The following is a 26,532-nucleotide window of genomic DNA, read 5'->3' as shown; positions in this document are numbered from 1 at the left end:
TCCTACACAAAAACTATCGCGTGAAAATAAACAAGAACAAAACAAAAGTAATGAAATGTAGTAGAAATAACAAAGATGGACCACTGAATGTGAAAATAGGAGGAGAAAAGATTACGGAGGTAGAAGAATTTTGTTATTTGGGAAGTAGAATTACTAAAGATGGACGAAGCAGGAGCGATATAAAATGCCGAATAGCGCAAGCGAAACGACCCTTCAGTAAGAAATATAATTTGTTTACATCAAAAATTAATTTAAATGTCAGGAAAAGATTTTTGAAAGTGTATGTTTGGAGTGTCGCTTTATATGGAAGTGAAACTTGGACGATCGGAGTATCTGAGAAGAAAAGATTAGAAGCTTTTGAAATGCGGTGCTATAGGAGAATGTTAAAAATCAGACGGGTGGATAAAGTGACAAATGAAGAGGTATTGCGACAAATAGATGAAGAAAGAAGCGTTTGGAAAATATAGTTAAAAGAAGAGACAGACTTATAGGCCACATACTAAGGCATCCTGGAATAGTCGTTTTAATATTGGAAGGACAGGTAGAAGGGAAAAATTGTGTAGGCAGGCCACGTCTGGAATATGTAAAACAAATTGTTAGGGATGTAGGATGTAGAGGGTATACTGAAATGAAACAACTAGTACTAGATAGGGAATCTTGGAGAGCTGCATCAAACCAGTCAAATGACTGAAGACAAAAAAAAATTGAATTATTATTTAATTTTAATAATTGTAATAAATACGAGTAGGTTTATTAATAAAGCAAATTCCTTTAAGTTTGGCTTAATATTGATAAATTTACCTTTTATATTTACTAAACGCTATAAAATTTGTGGATTTAATTTGTATCTATTTTCAAAATCCTCTCTTATTTTTTTGAGAATAAATTGGCGAATTTAATAATTTATTTTAAACAAATAGGATTTAAATATTCATTTTTTTTTTTATAGTCGAATCAACAATGAAAATCATTAGCAACTTATGAATGTAATGTAACTGTACCGGTGAATGTTTAGTCTTTAACAAACAAAGACCGACTTTTCCTGAGATGTGTAGTTAATTGAGACCCAACCACCAAAGAAAACCGGTATCCACGATCTAGTATCAAATCCGAATAAAAGCCTTTATAAGGATTCGAACCTGAGAACTTCGACTTCAAAATCAGCTGATTTACGACGATGAATTTACCACTAGACCAACCCGGTGGGTTGATATTTATTATGATCATTCATTTTTTTGTAAAAAGAAAATCTAATTTTTTTTTCAAATAAAAATCTTTGTATTATTGAAATATTTTCCTTTAATTTTTTTTTAATGAAAATTTACAATTATAGAATTTTTCTAATATAAAATAAAATTGATTGTAAAAAATTATATCTTATTATTAAACAAAATATCATGGTGTCATATATAATATAAATCAGTCAACTGTTTTTTTTCTCATGACATATTTCGTACAAAAATGAAAATACAGCAGTTTATTCTTTATTATGAACGATGTGGTCACCTTATATAAACGTATTTACCTGTTTTAAACTCTTGATATTCTGGAATTTGCGTTAATGATGCAGGAAAAACCACAGAAAAGACATCACTTCAGGAATAACACGTGACCTCTTATATTGTATTAAGTAAATTTTATTACCACGCTACGTTCATATACGATTCATTGATTTATTACTCAATTTTATATCATTGTTTTAGGTAATTGAGATTTAACAAAAGATTCCAATTTTTAATTTAAAAGACTTAAAAGAAGGCAATTAGATTAAGCAGACTGCTGCGCAAATGAGAAACGCACAATACCGATTTTCTTTTGGGGGAAAGAGGTTTTTTAAGGAGAAATAACTTATAAACTTATTTGTTATCGACTGATAATGAAAAGTGAAATAATTAATAAAATAAATTATTGAAATAACAAACAGATCTATTTTTTATTTTATTTTAAAAATAATATAACTATTTTTAAGTGCACGTAAAAATATTTTACCGTAGGTAATTTTTGCAGTTATCTAAAAAAAAGTAGAAAATGTGATTCTTATTTTATAATCTATTATATTATTATTTTTTCGTATAAAATTTTTATACGGAAGTATTTCAATGATGGATAAACTAGAGAGTACCGTTTAAAAAAAATGAATACATTCAAAAGAAAAATGTCTACATTTATGATATTTTTTTTAACTTCAAGAGCCCTAATATTTCAAAAAAGGGGATCAATTATAAATCTATTGGGTTTCCACGAAATTTAAACTTATTAAGGATTTTAATTACATCTTTAGTATATATTAAGAAAAATAAAAAAAATATTCTCCAGGTAATTAGATTATCCTGAAAAGAAAGCCAATGGCCGGTGTCTTTTTTTTTTTAGTGAATCAAGATAATGAAAATTTTCAGATTCTCGAAATTCTTTTTCATTTTTTTAGAAAATGAAGATTCCAGAACGAAATTCTAATATATACTGTTGTTACAAAATGTTTTTCCTTATTAAAGTAGTTATTTCTGATTGATATGTTTTCCTTATTTATTTAATTATTTATAAATACCTAAAAAATAAATAACTTTTTACCAATCAATAAGTAATATGTTTAATATTTTTTATAAATGGTTTATATATATATATACATATGCATGTATATATATATATATACATGCATACTACGCGACTATAATGTAATTTTATTTTAATTTGGGTTAAATTAATTGTACTGTTTTAGGAATAATCTGCCTAAAATTATGAATATTTTAATTGATTTGATTCTAATGTATTTAATTTTTTTTTTAATTAATGCTTTAAAATACAAAGGTAATATGAAGTGGAAAATCTTCGATACTAGTAATTAGATTAAGCAAACTAGTGCGCATATGAAAAACGCACAACACCGACTCTTTTTTGGGGGGATGGAGGATTTTCTAAGGACAAATAATAACCTATAAACTTGTTTACCATCGACTGATAATGGATAAGTTAAATAATTACTAAAATAAATTACTGAAATAATAAGTACATTTACGTTTAAATATATTTTTTAAAACAATATAACTGTTATAATAAGTATACATGTAAATATTTTTCCTAATTATTTTAACGTAGTAGTTACGTAGTATAAATGGAACAGTACTGTTTTATAACGGGAAAAAAATAAAATATAAAAAATGCGTTCAAAAATGTATCGCTCCAAAAATTGTACAATGAAATTAAAACTATTCCAATAAAAAATTATGAAAATACATATTAAAGGTATTTTTTTTTTTTTTTTTAATTTAATTAAGTTCAATAAAATTATAAAAATCTTATATATAAATTCGAATGTTTGTAGATTTGTCTGTTTGCAACAGCATCACGCGAGAACCAACCCGCTGATTGTTTTTAAATTTTCACAATACATTTTTGTTATTACAAGGAAGGTTTTAGTCCATAGATCGAGGCCCTAACCCCTTTGGGGGATTGAGAAATTAAAGATATTAATTAAAGAAAGAAAAATTAACCCTTTTATTTCATTATATTTATGTCACCATGACAAAAAAAAATATAAGAAATAAAGTTTGTTTTTCTTTAATGAATATCTTTAATTTATTATTAATATTCCCACAAACATGAAAATAACGAACGCGTTAGGAGTCAAGGAGGCGTAAACCCCTGGCTAGTTATATATTAGCATATAAATTTAAATAAAATATTAATACTAGAACGCTTAAATTAAAATACTCTTTGATCCAAATCAAAGATATATAATTCCATAATTGTAAAACTGACCGAAATACTGTGACTGATGTCATAGCATCCTATGACATCAGATTTTTATTTGATCGATTCCTGAATTTATTATTCACAAATTTAATTTTTGTGTAAATTTTTTAGTAGAAAAAATTAAGCTATTTTAGTTCTAAATTATATTAATAAAATGATAATTTTTTGAGTAAACAGGATTAGTTTTAAGTTTTTATATTTGTATATAAAGAACAGAATAAAAATTAAATTAGAAAAACATATTTTACATATACAAATGCTGTAGCAATTCTTCTTATTTATAATCAGAAATGCTAATTTCATTTCTATATTAACAATATTCAAATCGGTAAAAATATATATATATGTTAATTAGATATATGTTATATACCTTATTATGATTAATGATGAATCAATTTATTATTATTATTTATATTAGACTTAATTACCTATAATAAATTTGTTACATTTAATTTCTTTTTTAAAAATCAATTAAATTTACGCGCGCGTACGCGGGTGTGTATATATATATATATATATTTGTTTTTTTTTAAAGAAAAATATTTTGTAACAATTTAACGGTAAATTAATTATTAATTTTAGTTTTATCTTTATTGTTCAATCCGTTTATCAAACATAAGAAAATATTTCCAAAGAACAACAATTTTTAATTATCATTATTATTTCTTGTAAAAAATTAACTAATTAAAAAATCAAACAAAATTATTTTAATTAACAATTATATCGGTCGATGTACCTTATCATATCGTTTTATTAATTGAAATAAAATATTTATTAAAAAAATGAAATATTTTGAATAGTATTCTAATTAACTTTTCAATAATAATTAATATTTTTTTTTTTTTTAATTAATTTAAATGTTTGATTTATTGATCTGTTTTCCTTATTGGTTAACCGTTAATTTTATCATCTTAGGGTTTATTACATTTTAAAAGCCTTTAATCGTTTATACCAATAAATAATTTAGTAACGCTATTTAATATATTTTTACGGAATTAAAAAAATAAATATTTTATTACGAAGTAATAGTTCTGCAGGTTATAATTAAAATTGAATTTTTTTCATTTTTTTTTTAATGATTTTAACAGATGCAGCATTTATAATTAGAAAGAATAACAAATATAAGTAGTAAACTTTAATCAGTGTTATATTATGTAGGACTCATCGTCCTTAACAGTTATTTTTTTAAGTTAATACAATCGATAGTATTTATATAGGAATGAAAGTTTTATAAAATTTCGTACTACTGTAATTTAGTTTTAAGGAAACGTAATTTATATATAAGAAAAGATTTGATATAACTTAAAGGTTAACAAAATTATTCTGAAATCGGTTAAATATTTCTCTTCTTTTTTTTTGTAATAAATATTGTATTTTTTCACTGATTTAAAAATGAACATAATTGTTTTATATATATAAATTTAAAAAACACTTAAGATATTTAGAAAATAAATTATAAAGCTAGACTACAACAAAATAATGTACGATGTACATCGATCAAAAACGCGTTTAAATTACTGATATCTCCGGTATTGCAGGCTTATTATTTTTATAAATATTTATTATTTTATACAGTATAAATTTATAAAATATTAAAAAGTAATTTATTAATAGAATATTTAATTATTTTTTTCCAGTTTTCATATTAATTATATTATTTTAACTATTTGATCGATTTTAATTTTATCAGAAACGATCTTAACCTTTACACATAAACATAAATCCAATTTTTTATACGTAAATGAAAAGATATAAATTAAAAAAATTTGTTACTGATATACAAAACGATTAAATTTTTATTAAAATTTCTTTTAATGAAATAATGTGATTATCATGCTTTTAAATCTAAAAATCAAATCAATGACGATCCAGTATAGGTGATTTAAACAAAATATATAATTTTCAGTGTAATAAATGCAATAAAAATATATTTAAAAACGTTTTTACTGATAATGATCACCTAAGAGTAATATAAATTAAAATATTAAGGGGTTGTCAAATGTACCCCCAATTAAAATAAAGATGGATGTAGAAGAATCATTAGATAAAATTATTAAAATAAATAATATTTATTTAAATTATGTTTATAAAATAATTGTTTTTATTTACCTGGGATTATTAAAGTCCCCCATCTAATATTAGAAAAATAATAGTGTAACGTAAAATTAAAATATTTATTTAAATATTTTTAAAATACTTTATTATTAAAAAAAAGGTAAACCTTAGGCTACGTGATTTTAATTAATTTACAGTAAAAGTATTTAAAAATTAAATATCCTAATTCAGTTTGTTTGTTTTTGTTTAAACTAAAAAAAAAATGTGGATTTTAAAATTTAAAAGTCCAAAGTTTGATTAAATGTTTTAAATCGAACGTTAAAATTTATTCTATTACAATTATTAATATAAAATAAGTTCTCTAGTTTGTTGTTTTTTAAATTAAGAAATAAAACAGATTTTTATAAATTCTATTTTTATCCGCTTTCAAAATTTCATATTTGTTTATCAAAAGTGATTTCGTGGGATTTAATACGAGAAAACTTTATTTGATCGTTAAAATATATATTTTACAAGTAATTTAGACTTTAATTGTGAGCTAATTTGTAATTTATAGAGAAAATACATTCTACTAATTTTCGTATTAAATTTGTTATACTTTACGTTTAAAATCTTATAAAACTGCTTTCTAATATTATGTTTTACTTTATATTCGATTTTTTGGGGGGGACAATTTCTTCTTTGAAAGTCCTTTTTTTTTGAACGAATAATTTTCTTTAAATTTAAATAAAAATATTTTTGTATTACCTTAAACGTTATCCTTATCGGTTTTTCGGGTAGATTAAAAGTAAATACTTTTCTTATTTGAAACCGACGTTACGTTACCTTAACGCATCGACATACAACATAAAAAAACCAAACAAAAATATTAAATATAATCTTACTGACCGTTTGAACAAACAGAGGATGTTTCACCGGGTAGTCCAGAATCGGTGCCGCTTTCGTGGCCGTCGGAAAGCTCAGCGGAAAGGTCGCGACAGTGCAGAGATAAATCACGGGGACCTTCGTGATGCGGCCCTGGTGGTGAAGGCGAGGGTGGAGCCCCTCCGAGTATATCGGTAATCATGAAACGCGACCTGGTCAAGTGATGCGCCGGCATGCTAGAGTTCGCAACACCGGCCGTCATTGCGGGCCGTCCCGCCACAAGTCAATCACTAAAAACACTACCGTAACACGACCGCGGATCCGAACAGCACGACAACCAGCAGTCGAATGACCGCGCGGTGTAAACCCCTCTCCCGCCTTCCGCAGCCATCTTGATCCCTACCCTCTACGAACCGACCAATCGTAAAGCGTTAAAAACCCCCTCTTTACCAACCACAACTCTAAAGATTCAATTGATCGCTGTGACGCAATCGTTCCCTTCCTTCTTTATAAGCTCCGCCCATATCAGCTTAGCGTAGTTTAGACCGATTAAAGACCCTGCTCGCTCACACATCCTCTTTTCTCTACCGTCTTCTCTTTCTAATCTGTCTACGCTCTCTCGTTAACCACACTTAACGTTGATTCCTTTTTATTACGGATCTGTAACACCGCTGCAGAAACACTCGATAATCTTTTAATTTGATTCTTTTATTAACTAAACCATTACGGAATTACTTAAAAATCACTGTTTCATAATTATTTTTACACTGTCCGATGTATTTCTAAATATTTTTTAAATAATTTATTTTATTTCTCCATTTATGTTATTTTTTTATTAACTTTGGTTTACTAATTTTTTTTATTTTTTATTTGATGCTTCACACTTAAATATAACTATTCTACAATTTAACGATTTTGAATTTCATTTTTTTGTATATGTTAGCGTATTTTAATATACTGAATGATTAAACCCTTACGATTAAATAATTAGAATTTTACAATTAATTAAAAATAATATCGGTAAAATTGTTATCTAAAAATGATTTAGCTTAACTTAAACTGAAATGTAACTGTATCAACTTCTATTAGGTCAATAATCTTATAAGCCTAACTCGAAATCCATATTTAGTATTTATCTTTTTTTTTAATATTTTTCTTTTATATCTTAACCATCATTTTGAATATTAGTTAATTTATTTGCCCTCATTTATTTAATAGTTTTTAATACACTCCTTTATCATTATTTCTTCGCCTTAGTCTTTTAACATCATTATGGCCTATTTCATAGGTTTTCACAAATTTTTTGGTTTATAGGTAAAAGAGATCATCTATATTACACACACGCTCGCGCACGTGTAATTCAACTTTCTTCATATTCGATTGATATTCATCGATGTAAGTATCGATGCTACTTCACAAAATAAATTTCTTTTAAACATTTTACTTGTTTAACTGCAATTTAACAAATTTATTGTCAAATTAAAAGAGTTATGGTACCTTTTTCGGAATTCCCCCAAAAAATTAATTTTTTAACCAGTTGGCCAAAAATCGATGTGTTTTTAATATCCAATAAGAAATTAGATTGGAATATGCATGTTTCAATATAAAAAATAAAAATTGGTTGTTTTACTTTTCTCCCTTCCCAAACGTTTGCAAGTTTTTCACCTGGAGATAACTGAAAATAGCAAGATATATTAACCTTTTTTTTGTCTTCAGTCATTTGACTGGTTTGATGCAGCCCTCCAAGATTCCCTATCTTGGGCTAGTCGTTTCATTTCAGTATACCCTACATCCCTAACAATCTGTTTTACATATTCTAAATGTGGCTTGCCTACACAATTTTTCCCTTCTACCTGTCCTTCCAATATTAAAGCGACTATTCCAGGATGCCTTAGTATGTGGCCTATAAGTCTGTCTCTTCTTTTAACTATATTTTTCCAAACGCTTCTTTCTTCATCTATTTGTCGCAATACCTCTTCATTTGTCACTTTATCCACCCATTTGATTTTAAACGTTCTCCTATAGCACCGCATTTCAAAAGCTTCTAATCTTTTCTTCTCAGGTACACCGATCGTGCAAGTTTAACTTCCATATAAAGCGACGCTCCAAACATATACTTTCAAAAATCTTTTCCTGACGTTTAAATTTATTTTTGATATAAGGAAATTATGTTTCTGACTGAAAGCTCATTTCGCCAGTGCTACTCGGCTTTATATCGCTCCTGCTTCGTCCATCTTTAGTAATTCTACTTCCCAAATAACAAAATTCTTCTACCTCCATAATCTTTTCTCCTCCTATTTTCACATTCACTGGTCCATCTTTGTTATTTCTACTACATTTCATTACTTTTGTTTTGTTCATGTTTATTTTCACGCGATAGTTATTGCGTAGGACTTCATCTATGCCGTTCATTGTTTCTTCTAAATCCTTTTTACTCTCGGCTAGAATTAATATATCATCAGCAAATCGTAGCATCTTTTTCTTTCTACCTTGTACTGTTACTCCGGATCTAAATTGTTCTTTAATAGCATTAACTGCTAGTTCTATGTAAAGATTAAAAAGTAACGGTGATAGGGAACGTCCTTGTCGGACTCCCTTTCTTATTACGGCTTCTTTCTTATGTTCTTCAGTTATTACTGTTGAACGATGGTTCCTGTACATGTTAGCAATCGTTCTTCTATCTCTGTATTTGAACCCTAATTTTTTTGAAATGCTGAACATTTTATTCCAGTCTACGTTATCGAATGCCTTTTCTAGGTATATAAACGTCAAGTATGTTGGTTTGTTTATCTTTAATCTTCCTTCTACTATTAATCTAAGGCCTAAAACTGCTTCCCTTGTCCGTATACTTTTCCTGAAACCAAATTGGTCTTCTCCTAACACTTCTTTCGCTCTCCTCTCAATTCCTCTGTACAGAATTCTAGTTAAAATTTTTGATGCATGCCTAGTTAAGCTAATTATTGTGTATTCTTCACATTTATCTGCTCCTGTTTTCTTTGGTATCATGACTATAACACTTTTTTTTAAGTCTGACAGAACTTCCCCTTTTTCATAAATATTACATACCAGTTTTATACATTATATATCAGATATATTAATATTAACAATAACCAGGTTGGAGAAATAACCCAATAATCAGATATAACCATTTATATTTATTTATTTTATAAATGTAATCTAACCAAACTTAACCTACGCTCGCTTCACTAGCTAATCTTACTAATTAACAGTAATGTTTTGAAGATTTCAATAATAAATTCAGTAATTATTGCAGTTATTTATTATTTAAATAATCAAAACATTACTGCTGGAGTATAGGGGTCGAAGTGAGCGTAGATTAAGTTTGGTTAGATTATATTTATAGCTATAAGCAATAATGCTAATATTTTTAATATGTAAAATATGTTAAGATGGATAATGTTTAAGATGAGTAGTATAAAAGGCACTTTAGTGTGTTATTGGGTTATTTTTCCAACCTGGTTATTTATTGTTAATATCAATATTTCTTGCTATTTTGAAACATGCAAATTCTCACCTAATTCTTATTGGATATTAAAAATGCATCGATTTTTAGCCCATTTGTTGAAAAATTAAGTGTTTGTGGGGGGGGGGGAAGGGAATCCCAGTTATGTTTTGTGACACCAGTTTTTTGTGTTTTATAATATTTTTTTCAAAAATTACTAGAGATTATCGATACCTACTATATTTAATTTTTTAGGTTAAAACCATAAAATATGTCCATTAATTTAAGTTTCAAGAATTTCAATGTGGCTTCATTTTTTAAAATCAGAATGAAATATTTTGCAAGCTATAGTTAAAAAAAAGCATTTCTGTACGTGTGTTTATTTGATTTTGTTTTAGGTACTTTTACGAAATCGGACAGCCAATTAAAAAAAACTATTTTTAAGAAGTTATAATTTAACCAAACTTAACTATTCGCGCTTTGCTCGAAGCGATCGGAGGTTAAGTTTGGTTAAATTATACTTATAATTATAAGCATGTTATGTCAAATGAGACAAAGAAGTTGTTCAGTGACTGACCAAAAGTTTTATTTTGTTTTGTCTAAATATAAGTTTTGTAACAAATTTAATTAAGCATTCAAAAACAAACTATTTTGCAAGTATTAAGTTAGAAAAAAAAATTAATTGGCTTCTTTTTTCCTGTATAGCCTCCGGGAATTATCTTCAGACGATGAATGTAGATGATATGTATGAGTGTAAATAAAGTGTAGTCTTGTACAGTCTCAGGTCGACCATTTCTGAGATGTGTGGTTAATTGAAACCCAACCACCAAAGAACATCCGTATCCGCGAATTAGTATCCGTATAAAAATAACTGCCTTCACAAGGACTTGAACGCTGAAACTCTCGACTTTTAAATCAGCTGATTCGCGAAGACGCGTTCACCACTAGTCCAACCTGGTGAATTTTAAATTGGCTGTCGGAATCCGAAAAAATTACCTTGTTAACTTTATTTTAGAACATGCCCTGAAATTTTCCATGAAACAATATATGTATAACATTTGCGATAAAATAAAAAAGCATTAACAAAAAAACCAAAATTGAGAAATAAATAAGATTTTTGTTTACATAAAGTCTTCATTTTTTTTAAAAATAAAATTTACACTCGGTTACAATATTATAGAAACAATAAGTAAAATATGATCACATACAATCCCAGATTTCGACTAGCTTCGATGGAAAGGCTTCCATCTAAGCTAATCAAAAATTACATAGCCTACTAATATTTCTATGCAGAACATTGACTGTAAGAACTTACGTAAAGTTAAATCAGAGAACAGTACCATTGGTTGCTGAACAAAACGCAAAATCAACCCTAAGGATTAATAAACAACAGAAATCTGATTTAAAAGAAATAAATTTGGTTTGAAAACTTTTAACAATTTTTTTTATACTTTATATATTTATTATTAAGAATACAAATTACAATTGGCATTTAACGTTCTAAACTTTTTGTTTCCTCGAATCACTTTCTTTTTAGAATGATTTTATGTTTTTACAATTACAAATTTGTAATTGTTATACGTAATTACGTATAACTTACATTTTTAGCCCATTATAAAAAAAAACCAAAAAAAAAACATATTTATGTTTATATCAACTTTTAGACGAGAAACGTCTTTAAAATCACACCTAAATATACGGGTACAAGAACAGAAATTTGAAGCGTAACGAAAAGGTCTACATCGTCCTACCTTAATAACTCCCTAACTATTAGACGTAAATACGGTGTCATTTTATAACGACACCGATACGACTTTCAGTTTGCATCACTGTGGAGAGGGTTGGCTGGGACGGAGCACAGCGCACATCGGCCAAAACTGGCGCTCTCGCTCATTTCCATTCAGTGTAGCTCGCGACTCAGACGTGATAACGCGGTGGTTCGTTTGTGTTTAGAGTTTGACAAGGTAGATCGACTTAAGTAATAATATGTGTATTTTGGACAATATTTATGTGTAATAAATTATAGTAAACGAGTGAAAAAGTATAAAAATTCAATTTGTCAGCCCCAGCCCGCGCAAAAGCCAGCCGGAAATATAAATTAAGTATATCGCTGGAAAGGGAAGGTTATGGGACACGGACAGGTATCCCAATATTCGGTGTCAAGGAAGTGAGACTGTTTCTGGAGCGTCGAAAAGCTGGAACGGCGCGCTCTGTGAACGACGCCGACGGCGCGAGCACCTCTACCGCTGCTTATTGTGCTTTATGTCTCTTACTTCTCATATTATACACCGATGTTGAACAAAATTGTCGTCAAATATTAATCGAAATAAATATCTTATACGATTTAGTGTCTGTTTTATGTTAAAATTTAATTTAATCAATGTCTCGTTTTTATTTCAATCCGATACACTAAAAGTGACTCGCTGACATATAGACCGACCAATTTATCTGTAGAGTTGGTCAAATGAAGGGACTAAAATTTTCCATCGGAGACTTTCAGTTTTGTTAAAAAAAAATACGATGGTGGCTCTCCCATTGGTCGGTCTGTAGCTCGGAGGAACTTCATCCAAGGTCTGTAACGTCTCACGTTAAACTAACGGCCGTGCGCCCCGTTATAGCAACACGCGATTTTTTTTTTCAGTGGTAAAACATTTCCTAACATTATTTTATTTTTTCCCCTGAAAAATTTTGTACAAAAAGCTATATTTTACATTTTTATAAATATTTTTTGCGTAAAAGGTTTACACACTAGACTAAAAATATCGTATTTTTTCTTCTCCAAAGAATTGTAATAATAGTTATGTAACTTTACTGTTTGTAACTTAAAGTTTATAATACGTACGCCATTTAAAATTTAAATTAATTTTAAACTAAATGTTTTTATTTTATTTTTACAAAATACCTTTTTTAAATAATATTTTTTTGTGTGATTTAATAACTGTGATTAATTTTTAAAAAATAAAACTTTATAGGGATTATTTGTTTGCAATAGTTGGTATTATTGTCGATTGATCAGCAGATATTTCATCTCTTCTACAAAGATCAAGGGGATATACATTCGATAACATTTATCAATTTTTTATCGATTTAAATAAAAGAAATATTAGATTCGATCTGTATCATTTTTTTTTTACAATATGTACCGAATATGGCTCATTTTTCATTTTATTTTCCTCAAGGAAAAATTGTCTTGTTATCCAGGAAGTATGTTTCTTAAGATAACTTAAATATAAGATTTTTAAAACTAAACATAACATTATTTAGTGAAATTATTTGAAATATTAATTCTTATGCCATGAATATTGTATAGTTTTTGATTTTTATAGCGTGTTGATGACACTACATATAATCAGAAGTAATTAAAATATTTAAAGTAAATATTTACGTGAAAAATCTGTTTAAAAAAATTGAAATTAAATTTTTTTTTCAATATTCTCGAAAACCTTGGTTCACGTTCAATAGCAGTTGTTTCTCTGAGTCCCTTTTTTATTTATATTAAAATACAGTTTATATTTTTTTTTTGTTTCTTAAAAACGGATTATTTCGACGTAAAAGATTAATTTTCAGATAGTTTTTCATGTTAAGTTGACTTTTTTATGTGTTCAGTCATTTGACTGGTTTGATGCAGCACACCAAAAATTCCCTATCTAGTGCCAGTCTTCTCATTTCGGTATACTCCCTACACCCTACATCCCTAACAATTTGTTTTACATATTCTAAACGTTGCCTGCCTGCACAATTTTTCCCATCTACATGTCTCTCCAGTATCAAAGCGACTATTCCAGGATTCTTTAATGTGAGGCCTATAAGTCTGTCTCTTCTTTTAAATATATTTTTCCAAATGCTTCTTTCTTCATCTATTTGCCGTAACACCTCTTCATTTGTCACTTTATCCACCCATTTGATTTTAAACGTTCTCCTACAGCACCGCATTTCAAAAGCTTCTAATCTTTTCTTCTCAGGTACTCCGATCGTCCAAGTTTCACTTCCATATAAAGCGACGCTCCAAACATATACTTTCAAAAATGTTTTCCTGACGTTTAAATTAATTTTTGGTATAAGCTAATTATATTTCTGACTGATAGCTCATTTCGTCAGTGCTACTCGGTATTTTATATCGGTCCTGCTTTGTCCATCTTTAGTAATTCTACTTCCCAAATGACAAAATTCTTCTACCTCCATAATCGTTTTTCATCCTGTTTTTACATTCAATAATGGTCCATCTACAAATTTCTACTATTTTTCATTACTTTCATTACTTTTCATTACTTTTTGTTGTTGTTTATTTTTATGCGGTAGTTCTTGGGTAGGACTTCATCCATGCCTTTCATTGTTTCTTCTAAATCCTTTTTACTTTCGGCTAGAATTACTATATCATCAGCAAATCGTAGCATCTTTATCTTTCTACCTTGTACTGTCACTCCGAATCTAAATTGTTCTTTAACGTCATTAACTGCTAGTTCAAAGTAAAGATTAAAAAGCAACAGTGATAGGGAACATCTTGTCTGACTCCACTTTTTATTACGGTTTCTTTCTTATGTTCTTTAGTTGTTACTGTTGCTGTTTGGTTCCTGTAAATCTTAGCAATGTTTCTTCTATCTCTGTATTTGAACCCTAATTAATCGCTGAACATTTTATTCCAGTCTACGTTATCGAATGCCTTTTCTAGGTGTATAAATGCCAAGTATGTTGGTTTGTTTATCTTTAATCTTCCTTCTACTATTAATCTAAGGCCTAAAATTGCTTCCCTTGTCCCTATACTTTTTCTGAAATCAAATTGGTCTTCTCCTAACACTTCTTCCTCTCTCTTATCAATTCTTCTGTACAGAATTTTAATTAAGATTTTTGATGCATGAGTAAATTGACATCAGTCTCAAAATTCATTCTAAATTTAAAGAAGCATTAAATTATTATTATTAATATTATTAGAAGCATTAAGTTATTCGTTTTTTTTTTTTTTACTTGTGTTAACGATTTTTAAAATCTGTTAAATTGTTATTATTATTTTAAAGTTTATTTTATAATTATTTAATTAATTTTCTTATTAATTAGATATGAATATTGTTTTTTAACCGATTGTACTTTACTGGTTAGTAGGATTAAATTAAGAGCATTATCTTAAGAGCATTTTGTTTACAGACTAGTTAAGACCAACTGTCTAATTATAATTTTGTGAATACAGAATCGTGAGGAAGTATTTATAAAAGGAAATAAATAAATAATTAAATAAATTTAGTTAAACAATAAAGAATAAACTATTGATAAAGGAAAATAATATATACTGGATTGGAGAAGATATCCACTGTAAAGTTGACAGCTCCAGTCTTACCCTAATACCTTTCCGCATTAGCTAAATCTATCCGTTATGCTAATTCTTTCTTTCTTGTAACATAATTTTTCGTAGCGATGTTAAGTCTGATACATTGGTTACAAATAAATTTTTCTGACTATAACCAGATAAACCATAAAAATCCATTGCCGTGAAGCAAAAAAAGTAGGATTTTAAAGCGGTTAACGGGCTTTTCAAACGGTAACTGAAACAATAAAATTCATAATAAAAAATTCATCATTACTTCCTGGAAATTAAAGTTGTTTCGAAAATTTATTTTTAATTAAATAATTCTACCCGATGATTTGAAAAATTTGAATCTTTTTCGGTAAACGGGTACTACTTTTTTTTCTTTGTTTCTTTTAAATAAGTGGGTATTTGAAGATATTTGCAGAGAAATTATAAATATAATGTAAACGAACTTAACCAAAGCTCGCTAAATCTTCTTCATCCTCATTAATCAGGTTCAAATAATATGTATATATATTTTTCAAACCGTGTCTTATGTATATTTTGGCTGTTATTTTATCACATACTGATTGTATTAATTATTTTCATATCAATAAAAGTTCACCAAATTAAAGCCGGAAATAAATTGTCATGAAGAATATAAGTTATTGTTCATATCCTAGCAGTATAATTTCAAAAAATATTTATATTTTTCTGTGTTTCTGGTAGGATGTCTTAGCTGAGGGAGCTAGTATATCCTCTTACCTTACCCAGAAATTAACAATGTGCCAAAAGTAATTTTTCAATCGCTTTAAGGCACATTAAAAATAATCAGAAGGAACTCTTGAACACATTCTATGTTGTAGAAGTAAGACATTCTAATTAACAATCTTTTTATACTAATTAGTTATTAACATGACTTCAACGGCTGAATGTATATAATAAAACTCTTAGCAAATTTATCTCCTTATTCCTAATAAAAATTAACTTTTGTCAAAATAAAAGCGGTCAATATTTTGTTAAAGTAAAAATTTAGCTTCTAAAGTTATCTAACAAAATTAGTTAAAAAAAAATTTTAATAAAAAGGAACAGGATAGAATTTGTTGAGGGTTAGGTTAAATTGTTTGTGATAGGCTATTTTTTATCTTATTGTTGCTCAGAAGGTTACCTACCTACACCATAAACTAGGTTTTTATTATGTACATCTGAGTATCACTTATAAATGATAATAATTAAAAATTTTCATTCAGATCAGATATTTAATGCAGACAGTTCCAGAACAGTTAGAAGTATATAATAAAGAACAAAAAAGAAAGTTATGAAAGTGTAACCAAATCTGAACCTGTTTAACCTTGATAAACTATCGTGCAATAAATCTATCTTAGATACGGATGAAGTACACAAAAGAATTTTTTCATTAAATACCCTAATTTACTTTTAGTTATCCATAATAAATAGAATCGAACATATATACAGCTGTAAACGGAAAATAATATTAATTCATAATTACTCGTAAAATATAAAATATTAAATTTGATATTAATTCAGTTTAAACGTGAAATACAACATGAAAATAAAGAGTAAGGACAAAAAGTATAAATTAACATTATACAAATTACAAACCAAGCTACGCACAACACAATTAGGGATATTTACATGTTATAAAAAAAAAACTAGATCGTGGATACCGGTGTTTTATGGTGGTTGGGCTTCAATAAACTACCCATCTCAGGAATGACCTGAAACTGTACAAGACTACACTTCATTTACATTCATGCAACATCCTCTGAAGTGATACTTTACGGTGGTTCCAGGGGCTAAGAAAAAAAAATTTACGCTCGGTAGTGAAGGTTAGCAAGCGAAGGGGACGTAAGTTAATTTTGGTTAGATTATATTTTAATTATAATGTTTATATTGGACCGCTCAGGTACACTTGGAAAATCCATGTTTGAAGAAACTCGACAAAAAAATATAAAAGACAAATCCAAGATTGATTGTTAGTATGAAAAATTCTTTTTTGGTAAAAATGTTATTTGATTATTGATTTATTGTTATATAAATGTAAAAATGCGCGTTTTTTATTGTTATTTTTGATAAAAAAAGGATAAAAACGTGGTATCGCTTACCAAAAAAGAATTCAGTTAAAAAAGTAGTTTCAGTATACTCGAGATCAAAATCCGTTGTTATATATAACGCTTAATCATATTTCTATAGACTTTTACTGTTAAGGGACAATTGGAAAAGGTTTTAAATAACTAAAATAGTTTTGTATAGTTTTTTGGTACTTATCGGTTATGTGCCCGCCTCGTACAATCGTTGTTTAAATCGATGTTTTAATCAAACCGTTAGTTCTTAGATACTGTCACTGAAAGGCATTATTGAAATAAGAAAATAAATAAATATAATCTAACCAAACTTAACCTACGCTCGCTTCGTTCGCTAACCTTGACTAACGAGCGAAGCGAGCGTAGGTTAAGTTTGGTTACATTATTAGAACAATATTTATTATTATTATTAGATTATTAATACAGTAACTACGAAAAAATTGTTTAACGTAGTATCCAGTCTATAAAAAAATATTTAACCGTTGTGGGCATATAACGGATTTTGACGTTATCCACAAATAATGATCGTCCTTCAAATTTTATTTACGAAATCGCGCAAAATTTCTTACTTTCCCTACTGATGATCACTTTTTTTAGCTCTTTGATTTTCCCATGACATATTGAAATGTAATCTTCTCCATCTATCTTTCCCATATAAGTAAACTGAAGTAATACGACGTGGAATATTTTTAGATTATTATTTTACGTGAAAAATTATTAAAAGAAAAATTAATTTATATTCTTTAAATTTGTATATTCGAAAAGATTCTTTGAAAATATTCGAAAAGATTGTTTTTTTTTTATGCCAAATAGGTTAATACTTAAACTATGTAGACGTTTATCATAGAATAACCGCTCTAAATAAAATTGAAACAAGAAATTAATGCTACAAAAGTATAACTTTTAATTACAAAAAAGTGAATTTAAAAAAAATAAATTCAACATTTTTAATAAAATTTTATTGTTTATTTTTATAAAGTACATCTTTGCGCACCTTTTTAAAAATTAAAAATTTTTTAAATAAAAAAATGAATTAGAATATTACTATTAAATATTATTTTTAGATGCACTCTGATTGTAGAAAAATGTTTTAAAAAATCTGATGCGAACAACATTTGATTTCCTTGTACGCTTATTGAATTACAAATACACATTTTTTGCTGCACTTCATTTAAAATTTTTTAATTTGAAATACATATACGATCCTCCAATTCTTTAATAAACAGTTATACAGTTGCTAAAATATTAGTTTTTATTAACATCAACTATTTATACAATTTTTAATTCAACAATCTTACCCGAAACATTAGGTTAGAGTAAAAGTCCCTTTATTACTCTTTAAATAAATGTAAGTCTTATATCTATCTAACGCTATGTATTTCAAATTATTATGATTTAACTATCAACAAAACGAAACAGGAGATGGTTACTAAATTTTATAGCGATTTATTATCAAGTAGACTGAAACACGATTTTAAATTATAATTTTTAATTAAATATTAATAATCAGGATTTTCACCAAATCTGATCTGGACACCACATGACTTCCTTGTATGCCTATTAAATTACATATACATATTTTTAAAAGTACGTAAATATTTTTTTCATTATTAACTTCTAATTTTTTTTTCCATTTTTTTATATTTCTATTATGAATTATTATTTATTGTAGAATTTTGTTACAATCAGACGTTAATAAATAAATATACGTAAATTAAAAAAAAAAAGTCGGAAATGAAGCCAAATTCGAACCGATGTGCCTTCCCCTTGTAAGATCCAAATTTTTCATTAATGAAAATTTCATTTGGCTATAACTTTGGAACCGATGAAAATAAGTACTGCTTATGATATATCATTGAAAAGCTCTGAATGAGGGGTTATTACTGCACGAAAAAGACCAAAATCCAAATTTTTGTCTTTTTTGGATACTTTTGGTTCAGTCGATTGCAATCAAATTGGGAGGTGCACAACTAGATTTTACAAGAGTCGTAAATCCAAAATTTCAACATGCTACGGCTATTCGTTTTTGAGTTATGCGAGATAGATACGTACGTACAGACGTTACGTCGAAACTAGTCAAAATGGATTAAGGGATAGTCAAAATGGACATTTCCGTTAAAAATCGGTAAACCGAAATTTTTTTGCGATAACAGTACTTTCTTTGCTTAGTACAAAGAAGTAAAAATACAGCTTTAAGATTTGTAAAAATTTTATTTTAACAACCCATTATAAAAATCAGGACAAAATATTGTTATACAAATGGCAGTGGTAGGCCTATTCATAAACAACCTAAACATTATTTTTTTTTTTTATGAAATAACTTACCGCAGAAACGTTTTGAAACTTGTACATAGGAATATGGAAATGGAATTTTGTACCGTATGAAAAATAACTTGTCTTACAGGGATTCGAACCGTTGAACTCCAGATTAAAGACTGAGACTCTATCGCAATGCCAGGGAAATCGGATTAAAAAAAAAAAAAACTTTTATTTATAATCGCATCAACAATTAAAGTTATTAGCGACTTATCAGCGTAATGTAATTGTACCGGTAAATGTGTAGTCTTGATCAAACTCACGCCGATCATTCCTGAGACGTGTGTGGTTAATTGAAACACAAACCACCAAAGAACAGCGGTATTCATATCCGAATAAAACCGGCTGCCTTTATTAGAATTTGAACCTGAGAACTTCGATTTCGAAATCAACCGATTTACGACGATGAGTTTACCAGTACATTGGATATTATCTCAAACTACTTTTGTAATATATTTTTTAATTTAAATTTTCAAAAATGTTTCAATTTTTGTAATTCTATAATTATAAAAGTTATTAGCATAGTTTTTGTTCAAATTATTTTTTCTTTTTTAAACAAGCATTGTCAAGTAAAATCGTTGAATTTTAAAGCGAAACAAACAAAATCTTTTTATAAAATTTTTATTTATTATTATCTTTTCGGAACATGTAGGCTAAAAACAATTTTCACATTAAATTTTTCGATTAAAAAAATTATTTAAAAGTAAATTTAAAAAAAAAGAAGTTGCACGATATTTCAATGGATTTTTAATATGTTGAATAATTACATGGTTTTTTCATATTTTTTTCTCTAGATAGCATAATTTCTAATACAATTATTAAATTTATTAATAGAAATATTTCAGTTTAAAGCGGTTTACATTATCCGTTGATATACATTCAAATTAAGTTTCTGTTGTTATAATATAAATATATATATATATATATTTTGCTATAATTCATTAGAAAAAAAGACAATATTAGTTTGAATTTTTTATTAAAAAAATTACGCTATACAAATATTTCATAAAATTATCATCGAGATTTCCGATTGATTAGAAAACTATTTATTCCCTCAATTTTTTTTTATTTTTCTTCATAAAGAAATTCACTACATAAGTTTATAGTGAAACGTGTACCTGGGAATACGCAAATTGAATTTTTTAGCGTATGAAAAATACCATGCCTAACCGGAATTCGAACCCGGTATCCCCAGATAAAAGACCCAGACGCTACCACTCAGCCACAAAAATTAGTAATCATTATTTATTTTATATTTAATTATATTGTGTAATATGTTACGAATTTTTCTACAGAAATATAAAAATAACAGCGTTTTTTTATAACATTCTAGTTTTTATGTGTAATAAATCAGTGATTTTTTGTTGAAATCTTTAAAATTCATTTTTTATTTTTAAATTTTATTTTATTGTATAAATATATTTTTTGGGGTTCATTTATTAAAATAAGACGTATCATTTTTTTTTGGAATTATCTTTACTGTTGCATTTATAAAATAATTTTCTAATATATTTGATATAAAAATGAGCACACATTATATTTTAAGTAAAAATTTAAAAAATATATATGTCTTCCGTGATCTCTTTCTCAACAGAGATTACTTGGTCTCATATCATCGTTGTTTTTATACAGTCTTGAGGAAAATTATTATATTTACACACACAAACACACACGTACGCGCGCGCGGAGAGAGAGAGAGAGAGAGACTTAAATGAAAAGTAAGCATAATTAAACATCTAAGGGGAATATCGTAATTTTTATTTATTCCTATTTTTCAGTAGTTACTGATAATCTTTGTAATAGAGTGACCCTCAGTTTGTTTTTTAAATTTTAATCAAAAAATAAAAAATAAATAAATGCATCAATTGTAAGTGTATATTTCATTTAAAAAAAAACAAATTATTTCCTGGCTTCAGCGATACATGCTGCTATAGCAACGGAAAAGAATACAGACCTAGAAAAAATTGGACTTATTTTAAGTATTGTACCTGTAGGAGACATTAAAAAACGTTTTACCCGTTGCATTTAAAATGTAAAAAATTCTTAAATTTTTTAGTATTCCTTGGAAAAAATGCCAAAACATTTCAGTCCTTCCTAGGAAATCTCTTTTTCCGTTTAACCTCCGAAACCACTTAAGATATTACTTCAAAGAACGAATCAGGATGATATGTATGCATGCAAATGAAGTGCAGTCTTGTACATTCTCAGTTCGACCGTTCCTGAGATGTGTGGTTAATTGAAACCCAACCGACAAAGAACAGCGTTATCCACGATCTAGTATTCAAATCCGTATAAAAGTAACTGCCTTTATTAGGATTTGAACCTTAGAAGTCTCGAATTCGAAATCAGCAGATTGGTGAAGACGAGTTTAACCACTAGACCAACCCGGTGAATTACCTTCCTAGAAACTAACAACTTGGTTTTTTTTTTTAATTTTGGTTGAATTTTACAATTATGGCTGAATCTTTTGTGTTTTTAAAGCAATTTTAAAAAGTTTTTTTTTTCAATTTATTGTGGCCAATTAGGGATTATTTTATTAAAAATTAATTGTACCCGAATGAATCGGAGCCTTGAGTATCGGAGCCTTCAAAACGAAAAAAGTTTTATTTGCAATTTCAAATTGTTAATGCTCAAAATGTATTTTGTTAAAAAATCGTCAGTAAAGAACATAAAATTCCCTACTCTGATAGGAGAGCTTTGTCATTTTTTAAAAATTAAGAAAAGTTTTTTAAATTTTGATTTTAAAAGCCCTCTGATGAATAAGCCTAATTTTTTCGCAACTTTGATACTAATATGTTAATATTAAAAATGTTTGTTATTACTTTATTTTGTTGAGAATTTTGTCTTAAAAAATTAAAATTAAAATATATTAAATATAATCAAGTAAGTAATTGTATATTTAACAAAAAAAGAAGAATTAATAACATTAAAATTTATTACGATACATGTTCTTTCAATATGTCGATTAAGAAATAACTGAGGTTAACTAATTGAAAATTTTTGGTTGCAATTTTGTAACTTATTTCTAGTTTGTAAAAAAAAAAATTCATAATTTTGGTTATTGTTTTTCAAAAAGAATGGTTTTCAATGTTATTTTACCATAAGATGAAAAAAGAGCTTTTAAAGATTTTTAAAATAGCATTTTTAAAAAGAGCTTAACGATTGAATACCATGAATGAATTATATAAATTGACCATCTTAACCGCGTCATTAACGGCTTGTTTTTATATACCATACATTTTTACACGAGTTATTCTTTTAATCTGTTTTTTTTTTTTTTTGTCTTCAGTCATTTGACTGGTTTGATGCAGCTCTCCAAGATTCCCTATCTAGTGCTAGTCGTTTCATTTCAGTATACCCTCTACATCCTACATCCCTAACAATTTGTTTTACATATTCCAAACGTGGCCTGCCTACACAATTTTTCCCTTCTACCTGTCCTTCCAAAATTAAAGCGACTATTCCAGGCGCCTATTCTAAGGCGCCTAAGCGTCTTAGAAGCGTCTTAGTCAGCGACTAAGGCGCTATTCCAAAGCGCCTTAGTATGTGGCCTATAAGTCTGTCTCTTCTTTTAACTATATTTTTCCAAATGCTTCTTTCTTCATCTATTTGCCGCAATACCTCCTCATTTGTCACTTTATCCACCCATCTGATTTTTAACATTCTCCTATAGCACCACATTTCAAAAGCTTCTAACCTTTTCTTCTCAGATACTCCGATCGTCCAAGTTTCACTTCCATATAAAGCGACACTCCAAACATACACTTTCAAAAATCTTTTCCTGACATTTAAATTCATTTTTGATGTAAACAACTTATATTTCTTACTGAAGGCTCGTTTAGCTTGTGCTATTCGGCATTTTATACCGCTCCTGCTTCGTCCATCTTTAGTAATTCTACTTCCCAAATAACAAAATTCTTCTACTTCCGTAATCTTTTCTCCTCCTATTTTCACATTCAGTGGTCCATCTTTGTTATTTCTACTACATTTCATTACTTTTGTTTTCTTCTTGTTTATTTTCATGCGATAGTTCTTGCGTAGGACTTCATCTATGCCGTTCATTGTTTCTTCTAAATCCTTTTTACTCTCGGCTAGAATTACTATATCATCAGCAAATCGTAGCATCTTTATCTTTTCACCTTGTACTGTTATTTAAATGATTGAAAATTTGTTGTTAAAATAGTTAGTAGTTTTAGGGATCTGATAAATTGTAATTTTGGGGTACCAAAAGGAAGTCCCCTAGGCCCGATTTTATATTTAATTTATCGTAATGAAATTTTAAACAATTATTTCATAGTTTAGCTTTTATGTATGCTGAAAATACTGTACTTTTGTTCCACTAAAAACCTTTATATAGTAGAATCGTTATTGCATGATGATTTCAATAAATTTTTAATATACTCTCATAGTAACCGACTCGTTATGAAAAAAAAAAAAAAATCAAACTATACTCGTACATTTCAAATCTACCCATATGAAATTTAATCTTTTGCCCAAATTAATTTGTGCACAATTGCGTTTGTCCCTTTAGACTCGGTATAAGTAGTAACAATCCATGTACTTATTATCGATTGACGGTAACCGATGAGGTTAAATACGTGGTTGTGATAGACGACAATAAATTAAAATGGCATTGTCACTTAATAAACCTTCTTCTAAAATTAGGGCTTATCTGAATAAATTTTATTACCTAAAAAATGTTCTCCCAGGTCAAACTCTTTTACTAATGTATAAAACGCTAATTGAATCTTTAATAAGATTTTATGTGGAAGAGTATGGGGTTCGACAACCGATTCGCATTTAAAAATTATAACTGAACTTCAAAAAAGAACGCTTAAATTGGTTTCAGGTTTTTTATCAAACGACCCAAATTTAAATCTTTATACGTTGACCCCTCTAGGCTATCATTATTTCTTACTTTGTAAATTATTTTTCCAAAATAATAAATTTCTAGTACCAATGAACCTTTTTTTTGGAATATAAAAGAATGTACACGGTACCAAATTATTTTAATCTATATGGTAACAAAACTTTAAAAATCCATTTTTAAATAAATTTCCTTCTCATAGTTTAGAAATAGATAAAAAGAGAATATTTTAAAACAAGTTATTCATTATTTATTAGCGGGAATTTTTCCTTTTCCTTTTATTATAAAATATTTTTTTATAAAATGTATTAATTATGTATGTACTATACATAATATTTTATTTTTTCTACTCACGGGTATCTGATCTCAGCAGTAAACGCACCATTATTCATGCAATGTAACTGCCGCTTGACTGTGTGCCACATTCTTGTGGAATGCATATGTTATGCGGCCTTGCGTCGTAAATGTAAATTGCCCGGGAATTTTGCGTTAAATTCTGGCCAATAATAAAGAAGTTTTACAACAAGTGTTTTTATTTCTCCGGAGGTGCTAATAATTTACGTATTTTTTAATACTGTTTTTCAATTGTTTTTTTGTGGTAGTAGTATGTTTTTGTTTTTTAACATGTAGTTTACATTTTTTGTTTTGTCTTTATTTGAATATTTTAGTTTGTTTTGATTTTCGATTTAAATTTCTACTTTATGCTTTCATTTTTTTTATTCTATTGTTTTTGTATTTATGTTTCATGTTTTATTTTCTGGGCTGTTTTTTTTATACTTTTAATTGTGGATTTTTTTTTTGACTTAGTTTGTAAAACACATACATCGTGTTCGGGCGATGATAACGCTGAAGCGTTTTTCACCCAGAAAAACCAAATTAAAAAAAAATTCTTTTTAATATTTTCGTACTACTATATATATATATATATATATATATTTTTTTTTTTTCGTTTTTATTATAAAATGTTTGATTTATGTATTATTTATCTTTGTATTTTGCATTAAAATACGTAATCTGTAATATAAAAAAAACAACCTAAGTTTAGATGTATAATGTATTAAAAGTTACCTTTACGTAAACTGTTTCTGAAATTGATTTAAGGTTAAAATAATAATTTTTTTACAGAAATCTATTTAAATAATTTTATAAATTAATCTCATATTTAATTAATTACTTCCTTGTACGAAGTAAAGGAAGTATTGTGATGGCGAAAAATTTCGGTTTTCAGATTTCAACGGAAATATCTATTTTGACCAACCCTGAATCCATTTTGACTAGTTTCGGCGTGACGTCTGTGCGTATGTATCTCTCATAGCTAAAAAATGATTGACTGTAGGATGTTCAAATTTTGGATTTAGGACTGTTGTAACATCTAGTTGTGCACCTCATTTTTGATTGCTATCGATATGACAAAAAAAGCCCAAAATCCAAAAAAAAATTGGTTTTTGACTTTTTCTTAACTGCAGTAATAAGCCCTCATTGAGAGATTTTCAATGATATAACTTAAGTGGTCTTGTTTTCATTGGTTCCAGAGTTATAGATAAATGAAATTTTAATTTAAGAAATATATGAATTTTAGGGGAAGGCGCATCGGTTCGACTTAGACTTCATCTTCTTTTTTTTAACGCTTTTTAAATATTGATTAATTAATAATTATTAAACTCTTATTGTAAAAACACTTTTATGAGAATAATAATTTAATAATAACAAAATAAAAAGAATAAGAAAAATATAAAAAGCCTTTAATATATCAAATTTTATGTACTTTTGATTTTAAAAAAATGTGTAAATGTAATTTAATAGGCGAACAAGGAAATCTTGTGTTGTCCACAAC

At 27.7% G+C, this 26,532-nt stretch overlaps 1 protein-coding gene across 1 annotated transcript in view; it reads right to left on the bottom strand.

Annotated features, from left to right (window-relative positions):
- Window positions 1–6,995, bottom strand: part of LOC142327606 (homeobox protein B-H1-like) — a 213,558-nt gene extending 206,563 nt beyond the window's left edge. Inside the window, exon 1 of the mRNA XM_075370804.1 lies at window positions 6,694–6,995. Coding sequence (XP_075226919.1) covers window positions 6,694–6,931 — 238 coding nt within the window. The 5' untranslated portion in view covers window positions 6,932–6,995. The remainder of the gene's footprint in view (window positions 1–6,693) is intronic.
- Between the last annotated feature and the right edge of the window lie 19,537 nt (window positions 6,996–26,532).

This window comes from Lycorma delicatula, chromosome 7, assembly GCF_047948215.1.
Source record: "Lycorma delicatula isolate Av1 chromosome 7, ASM4794821v1, whole genome shotgun sequence".
In the NCBI taxonomy this organism is placed as follows: domain Eukaryota; kingdom Metazoa; phylum Arthropoda; class Insecta; order Hemiptera; family Fulgoridae; genus Lycorma; species Lycorma delicatula.
This window is presented reverse-complemented; position numbering and strand designations above follow the sequence as displayed.